Genomic DNA, 8,557 nt, shown 5'->3' on the forward strand with positions numbered 1-8,557 from the left:
ATTTTCCTATCAGGTAGCTGATGAGCATTTGGGAAATGACAGCAATGAAGCGCAATAGTGATAATCCAACATGTACTTAATGTATTTACATGTTTGAAGGCGGCCATTTGGCTATCTGCGTGACTCTGGCACGGCTGACCGGCCTTGGCTTGACTTGACCGAGAGACCAAGTGCATGTGGGCAGGGATGAGCCACACTATCTGTGTGCTCAACTTCACCACGGATTGAGGATGGAGGGGCGTGATTTTGATCTGGTGTCACAAGTTTTCAAAGCACACCCACGGTTTCATGTTATACTTCTTTGGGTTAGGGTTACAGCCTTGATTACTCAAGAAAAAGGGTCACAGTGTCTCTGATATATCTGCATGTTAATCTTTGGAAACAAAAAGCATTGTGCTGGGATTCTGGAAATCAATTAACCTTTATTCTATTGATCATTTGATACAATACAGAAACTGTTACTGAGAAGACAAAGTTAGTTTAATTTAAAATGTCTCCATTGCATACCAGCATATCGCAGCATCTCCCCTCCCACAGTGGTCACAGTGATCCATTGTCTTGTTCCTCCTCCCCGTGTTTCCGCTTTATTAGATAAACAACTCTTCAGACCTCACGTCTTCCTCCATCCCCTTCTTCCACCTCTCACCTTATCCACCAGCACAAAGCCAGGCAATCCCTCATTCAAAATCAGACCGGTATCATAAATGTCATTCAAATGTAATCTCTAAATGACATTTACCTCTGTTACAGATGACTTCCAGAGCAGCAGATACTTGGAAAATGTGCCACAAGCTCACACATTCTGGGGTCCTACACTGAAAGTCCATGACAGGCAGATGTGGGTGGAGCTTTCAATGTGTCATCAAGTGAGAGGGGCGAGGAGATGTATAAAAAAGAGTGGCACAGTTCAGACAGCTTCAGACCAGACACTGCCGGCACATGAAGAACACAGTTGCAACTGTATGGATAACAGTCTCTGCAGAGCTCCATCCGTCCACTATGTCTGCTCAGAGCAGCGTTCTGCTTCTCGTCACTCTTTGGGCTTCAGTGCAAGATGGTAAGTGCTATATATTCTTTTTCAATGGGGTGTTCATGGCACAGTTTTTTGTAAGACAGCAGCCTACAATCAAATATTTACACTGGCATTAATCACAGCCACACTGTGCGCAGTGACATGTAAAATATGCAACATACAGCAGCTTGTTTGTAACACCTTTAAATCTGCTGCTGTTTTTAAACCTAAAATCACAAAGAGAAACTGAAGTGTTTGTGAGTCCTTATTATGCCAAAGTATTCATAGATTCATTTGCTTGGTCATTGTAAATGATCAGAATCAATTTTAGAGCTGAAAACTGGAACTCTTGAATCTAAATCGGTGTTTCTCTCTCTCTATATATATCTTTTTAAATATGTGGAAAATAACGAAAGTGAGCCAGACTACTGACAGGTATTGTTACTTAGCTGGAGCTGATGTTGTGTTTGGTTAACCCTTCCCATCTCTGACTAGGTTTAGGTCTACCAGTGATGAACCAGATGGAGGTGGAGGTTCAAGAGAGAGTCCCAACACATCGATTGAGGACCAAACGCTGTGCCTGCTCTAACCCGCTGGACTCAGAGTGTCACTATTTCTGCCACCTGGACATCATATGGATCAACACACCCAGGTGAGCTTAAAAGGAAGCCTTGCAACCCAGACGCTGCAGAACAACTTTGCTGTCATTATCACTGTAGTCGGCAGCAGTGAGATATCAAAGAGCAAAGTCTGCAGGCTGGTTATATCACGAGCAAGGCACTGACTTTGTATTTCTCTCTACAGCAAGACGACAGTTTATGGTCTTGGTGGTGCTTTTTCTCGACGCAGACGATCCACTGGCCGCTGCACATGTGCCAACCGCGATGACCAACCCTGCACCAAATTCTGCTATCTCAGGTGAGCACCTCATACAGCCTCAAAACCTCAATGTAAAGCACTAGATTAAAGGCAAAGCTGAGAATATATGTTTAGCTCACTGTAGGTAAAGGCAGGTAATATTTCCCTTTGAGGATGACAGGGAGAAGTAGGTATAAGGAAACAGCTCGTGCTATTATTAGCCTAAATATGTTTTCACTGAGTCCCACTTGTCCAAGGGTGTGACTGTCAAAACAATGCAGCTGGAGCTGAGGGAGTGGAGTAAGCGTACAAAGTTCAAGCAGGTTGTTTCTGATCGGCTTAGATGTGCAGATTACACAGATCGTGTAATAAAGCCGGCCTAGTCCCTGTCCTGTGATTTATGTATCTGGATCTGGATATCAGTGAAGCGCTAAACACAGAACACAAGAAGAGGCATGGTTGAATGGCAGCATTCTTCAAACCTTGACAGAAACGATAACTGCTGATTGTGGGCCTGGAACATAAAACATTTAGTGAGCCTGTAAAGATAAGAGTCTTTTAGGTTAACACAGAGTGCTAAAAAATAAGCAGCGCTGGATCATGATCAATAAAAGTTTTTAAAGTGACAACCTTCAGCTTAAGCATGACTATTGATGTTTTATTGGCTCTTTCTCTGCAGCCCTGAAATCAAATCTCTGCAAAGACAAAAACGGCACTCAGTCAGCATTCTCAGGTGAGCTGGGAAAGTTTTTAAAATGCCTTTAAAACACACATATAAGTTATATTATGATGATTATGATGATATTTGAAGTTGGTGGCTGACGTTTGTCTTTTTTGTGTGCAGCAGAGTGAAGAGGGCGCAGGGTGCACATGATTCAGACAGAGGCAAGTCTCCGTGGGCTCAGGTGAAGCGCGCTGGCTAAACAGTGGAGCTACTGGAGCAGGGGGAAATGAGAGAGAGAGCAATGAGCACCTGAACAAATTACCCTCCTTTGATACAGAGGAGGGGAAACAAAGGGCTGAGAGATGAGTCCCACACAGGAAGGCCATGGAGAAAAGCCAAAGCGCCACAAAGATCGTCTGTTCGTACCTGCAATTAGGGGGCGGAAAATATGCCGCCAGTTCTGCAGGCGTAATGGAAACAGAAGAAGAGGATCGCAGCTGATATGAGTTATCAGGTCATGTGTGACTTTTGCCTTTTGGTGTGTCAGAGCTGTGTGACTGTGCAGACAGGCCAGGCCAGCACCGACTAAGAAGACAGAAAGAGGAAGAGGAGACTTGTACTTCGTATGTACGAGTCATATTTTTGCTGTTGCATAAGACTATTTACTATATTATAGAGCTCTAATACTACAGCTTATAAAATTAACTTTTTCACTATCATTGGGGGTTTTTGACTTTGTTAAATGAAGGGTTTTTTTCAAGGATATTACAAGATTTCTGTACAAAAGCATATTGTGTGTAAAAGTAAATACATTTATAAAGCTGTCAGTTCTTTTAATCAAACAATAAAGAAAATGCACATGACGTTGTGTGCGTTGTCTTATGTTATGTCTCTTACGTTTCACTTTGTGGCGTCCTGTGTTTGCTTCAGGAAAGCAGAGAGGTGATTACTCTTAATAAATCACATGGGAAAATTGATCTGAGGGAACCATATTTAGCAGCTGTTGCTATTCAATTGTGTGTGGATCAAACATATTGTCAGAGATCAAACAGAGGCCTGACATGGGTGAATGGTTCAGGAATCTGCGCTTCACATCAGTTATAAGTTTACCTGCTGTTCAAAGGCAGCACAGGCTTTGTTTTCATAAGGATCTATGGAAAGAATGCATGTTTTTGTAAACCAGAGGGTGAGAACACGCTTTGAAATTCCCACTCGCTCCGTGTTCCTTACTGTTTGTACAGCACATACTCTCCGTTCACACGTGAATATGTAAGAGGGCAGATGAGCGTCAAAGTCCCAAAGGAAGCAATTATCAGAGATGATTTATCCGGCCCTCACTTTCTAATCAACAAACACTAACAGCTACACACGAGTGATAGTATGCCTTTTTATCTCTGGAGTAGGATTTCCTGCTTGACTGCATTTCTTTTCAGGTCATAACTTCCCTTCAAAGCTTTCTGGGGAGACCCCCTGCAGCCCACTTTTCCAAACAGGCCTGAACACAGTCTCAGCTTTTCCTCACAAACAGACTGCCTGAATCCACAGTGGACACAGTAATAGCATACATCTTCAGATGCAGTTTCACAACGCTTCACACAGCTCTGCTATTCTGCTTTATCCTTGCCTTACAAGCTACCTGCAATACATGAAAGAAGAAGTGAGAGCGGGGAAATGACAGGAAGTCTATATACGTTCATTCGGGGTTGATGTTGTGGTCATGCATTTTAAATTAGGGCATTTCCTCATTCTGCTTGCCAAGAGGGACCAACAGCAGCAATAAACAACTGTAATGACTCTGCTGTAACGCAATACAGAGATAAAGATGATTAAAAAAAAACATTCAAATGATTAATAATTAACTTACAAAGAAATATGACTGTGTCAGCTAAGCTGTGAGAAAGCACAGGCTGTCTCAGTGCAGAACTCTGTCCATGGTGCTGGAACAGGAGAGGCTCTAGTAAACCACGTTACTGCTGATGGATGAGCTTTACTGGTTTCCACCAACACTCTGGCAGTATTTCTCCATTGCCAGTAGAGAGTGCGCTACTCAGGCCTTTTCTAAATGATCAGCTTTTGTCCTTCAGTATAAATTGCTTTCCAATTTCATTCAGATACAGAAAATAAAAGCATGGTGCATAAAATAAAAAAGTTAGTAAATTAAGGTGTAAAATTGAAATGTGTGTATGAAAACAGGCTGGAAAAATCCAAAACAGTGGACATGCAACATGCCCTGAATTGCACGTGAGTAAGTTATCTCTTGATCTAAAAAAAAAAAGAAGAAAGTCTGACAAACATTAAACTGAATTTTATGCACTTGCCAATTTTGTGTTTAATTGGTTTCCACAAAGACAAAAGCCGTTTGGGTGTAGCTGTTATGTCTCAGTGGTGTGTCTGCCAGTCTTACAGATACCTTGTGGGAGGTGTAATAGATAAGTGGCTGTACAATAATAATACAATAACAATGTTTCTCCAATTTTGTGTCAAATGACGATTAAAAAGGAATCATGTGTCGATGTACAAACACCTGACCTTTGATTTTGTGAAACTTTGTAGTGGTTGTGTAGCTGTTCTGCAACTTCAGTGTCTTAGTACAGCGTCACTGCACTTGTAACCACATCAGGATGCTGTTTTTTCAGTCCTATAAAGCCACACTACAGGGATTAATAATGGTGAGCAGGTAGATTGCCCTTCATTTCCAATTATTTTATGAATATTTTTAAAATAAAGTAGATAAAGTGTTTAAAGCTGTGGCAAGAGAAGAAACAATTCATCTACAATCAATCAAATTATAAGTAATAGCTCTTAGTGCACTGAGCAAATACACTATATTGCCATTGCTCACCTACACATATGAACTTGATGTGCATTCCATTCTTAATCCAGTGGGATTATTATGATGTTCACCCCTTTGCAGTTATAACAGCCTAAACTGTGCAGGAGTGTTTATGGAAATTTCTGACCATGTTTCCTGAAGTCTGTTTGTGAGGTCAGAGGCTGATGTTGAACGGGATTCGCTGCTCTAATTTGTCCCAAAGCTGTTCCATCAGGTCAAAGTCAGCACTCTGGGAAGTTCTTTCACACCAAACTTGGTCATCCATGTCTTTATGGACTTTGTGCACTGGTGCGCAGTCATGTTGGAACAGGAAGGGGCCATCCCAAATGTCTTGGTACGCTGAAACATTAAGAGTTCCTTTCACTGGAACTAAGGGGCCAAGCCCAACTCCTAAAGCACAAGCTCACACCATAACCCCCCTTCCACCAAACTTTATACTTGGCACAGTGCAGTCAGACAAATACTGTCCCCCCGGCAACCAAACCCTGGATTGCCAGCGTGATTCGTTGTTCCAGTTCTGTTCAATTCAGTTTTATTTATATCTTGACAAATTACAATAAGAGTTGCCTCAAGGCCAGAGAACACATCTCACTGCAGCTGGCTCTGTGATTTTTCCGTGGACTACTGCTTTGTTGCTGTTGTTCCCAGTTGCTTCCATTTTGCTATAATGCCACTAACAACTGACTGTGGAATATTTAGTGGTGAAGAAATTTCATGACTGGACTTGTTGCATCCTATCACGGTACCACGCTTGAATTCACTAAGCTCCTGAGAGCGACCCATTCACAAATGTTTGTAGAAGCAGCCTGCAGGCTTAGTGGTTTGATGTTATACACTTGTGACCTGGATGGGTCAGGGAAAAATGATGGCAGTACCGTGTATTTTATCGCCAGTTCTTCTGCCTTTATTGTGACTTATTGATCATGATTATGCTGTGCACAGAGATATACAATACAAATACCAAGGTCTTGTATCTGCCATCTTCAGCCATCTCCAACGCAGGAAGTTCCTCTTTACCAATCAGACAAACTCTCTTTATCTCAGTGATAAGTCCAATTGTCCATTATTCTCCCGGTTCTTCACTCCTTCTGTGTCACATTCAGCATTGTGTTGCATACATGAGCACTGATTTGCCCATTGACAACTGAAGGCTACACACACCTAAAGTCAGTACGAGTTACATATCATGGTCACCTGGTTTATTGATTGAGTACAGCTGTGTTTTAACCTTTGACAAAGTGGTGAAGATGTGGACCGTACTGTCACGGCGGCGTGGGAGATTCTAGCTTGCGCTGCAACGTTTGTGCTTTATATTGAAACGTTGTTTTAATTAAACACAAGAGCACAAATAGTTTCTACAGTGTGCTTCTTTCTGAAAAGCCAGTTTGTCTGTGAAGCTGCTCCTTCCACTAACACGCAACGTACAGCAGAATTCAGGCTTGACATAAATACCTCTCAGAGCCATAGTTTTCCACAGATATAATTTCCTGCCTATTCCTTTAATCATCTTTCATGGGATGCAGAGTTTTGGTGAGGAACTGTAGTTCGTGGAATGATGACTCAATAATTGATCAGAATAAATGCATGTCTGGGATACAGAGCATTTCTTCACCTGCAGGTATGTGACGAAGCTGTTAAACCCCTCTAAAGTCATAATTATTACTTGTGTTCTCCTAATACCAATACTTTCAGCTGACAGCTCTCCTAATATGAGTTATGTAAGTGACAGATTGTGTTTGGGTTCATGCTTTTGTAACGTGAGAGCTGTTTTCTCAGCAAACACAGACGCTGACCTGTCAGCTGAAATATTTCATACCTGTCTGTATATATTTCGCAGCTAGGCAGACATCATACAGTCAACATCGGTTTCCTGAAAATCCATCTTGTTTATTCATATTCTAAGCATGATGCAGTTGCACAACACTGAATTCTCCAAATGACTCATTCACCGCACCGGCAGTGACCCTGGAGTTTAATTAGCTTCAAATGATCACATAACATAACACACAGCCCCTACTGATTCAGCACACTCTGTAAACATTCCTGAAATGCTTTGGCTTTCTGCACTCCGCTTTACTTCAGAAGGCATTTTCTGGGTCACAGCCAACTGGCATTGATCAGGATCGTTAACAGCATGTTCCCTCTCTTAAAATAGCCTGCTGTATCACCCATCCTTAACCAAGAATAAAAGCTCAGCAGTAAATCAAGAAAATGTGGACATGTTAAATGTGTAAGATAATTGCATAGGAATTGAAAAGCCCTCTGTCCTCCTTCTGTTCATCCTGGGCACCATTAAGTGCGTTTAATGGTGTTTGCTACTATAAAGGAGTGCAACCTTGTCAGTTTGATTTAACCTCCTAGGACCTGGCGTCCACATATGTGGACATCACATTTTTGGTTGTCTAGACCAAAATACTAAATTTTGCTCTACAAGTGCCTGATATCCACTTACGAGGACATTATACTGCCTCTGTTTCATCAAAATTTAAAACAAACATCCTCATATGTGGCTCTCATTTTTCTTAGAAACAAAAATTAAGTTAAAAAAAAAAATCTGGTGATTCGTTGTTTTTGCATTCATCGGATCTCAATATGCCCAAATATCAAAGAGAAATTAAAAATGCATGCCATGGAAGAGTTCAGGTCTTAGGAGGTTAAAGAAAGAAAAAGCTAGTGTTCTGTTTAAAGTGTAAATAAAAACAGAATGTAGTCATCTGCAAATCATTTAAAGACTCTTTGAAAATACAACATAACAAGCTGAACTGTGTGCTGACGGCAGATGTTGAAAATAAGACATTTTTCATTTTGGAAAGAATGCATCACTTGGAAAAAGCTGGCAGAGGAGCATGTTTGTCACTGTGTTGCATCAAATCTTCTTGTAGCAAGTTTCGCCTGTCATACTTTGTCAATGGTTGACTGCTTTAGCTCCTAAACTTTTTTTTATGACTGAGCCATGCTGGTCCATCCTGTAAAAATCTTTCACCATAATACTGTTGCAGATGTTTGCTTTAAACCTGTTTGCAAAGAACACACCACGTGGCCCTTCTCTTTAGTCTAGAGGACACAGTCTCCTTCATTTTCAGGAGAAAATCAGAATTTACTTGGTTGGACCACAGGACTTCAGTCCACTTTAAATGATCTCTGTTACACAAAAGGTGGCGTGTTATGTTCTTGCTTAAACCTTATTTTA

At 41.3% G+C, this 8,557-nt stretch overlaps 1 protein-coding gene across 2 annotated transcripts; it reads left to right on the forward strand.

Moving 5' to 3' along the window:
• Positions 1 to 728: 728 nt before the first annotated feature.
• On the forward strand, positions 729 to 3,387 carry LOC102290779 (endothelin-2). 2 transcript variants are annotated; one of them, XM_042213494.1, is made up of 5 exons: positions 729 to 1,057; positions 1,508 to 1,664; positions 1,817 to 1,930; positions 2,550 to 2,603; positions 2,718 to 3,387. In XM_042213494.1, the coding sequence occupies exons 1-5, from the start codon at positions 940 to 942 to the stop codon at positions 2,791 to 2,793; spliced, it is 519 nt and encodes a 172-aa protein (XP_042069428.1). In that variant the 5' UTR covers positions 729 to 939; the 3' UTR covers positions 2,794 to 3,387. The 2 variants fall into 2 exon arrangements, with proteins under 2 accessions (XP_042069428.1, XP_005945241.1); XM_005945179.2 differs by having other exon boundaries at positions 733 to 1,057; positions 2,715 to 3,387.
• The last annotated feature ends 5,170 nt before the right edge of the window (positions 3,388 to 8,557 follow it).

This window comes from Haplochromis burtoni, unplaced genomic scaffold, assembly GCF_018398535.1.
Source record: "Haplochromis burtoni strain Fernald_Lab_line unplaced genomic scaffold, NCSU_Asbu1 Contig_446, whole genome shotgun sequence".
NCBI lineage: Eukaryota > Metazoa > Chordata > Actinopteri > Cichliformes > Cichlidae > Haplochromis > Haplochromis burtoni.

Coding starts and splice junctions, on each gene's coding strand:
- LOC102290779 (XM_005945179.2), top strand. CDS start 940: ATGAAGAACACAGTTGCAACTGTATGGATAACAGTCTCTGCAGAGCTC. Junction 1,058..1,507: donor TTGGGCTTCAGTGCAAGATG/GTAAGTGCTATA, acceptor ATCTCTGACTAG/GTTTAGGTCTACCAGTGATG. Junction 1,931..2,549: donor ACCAAATTCTGCTATCTCAG/GTGAGCACCTCA, acceptor CTTTCTCTGCAG/CCCTGAAATCAAATCTCTGC.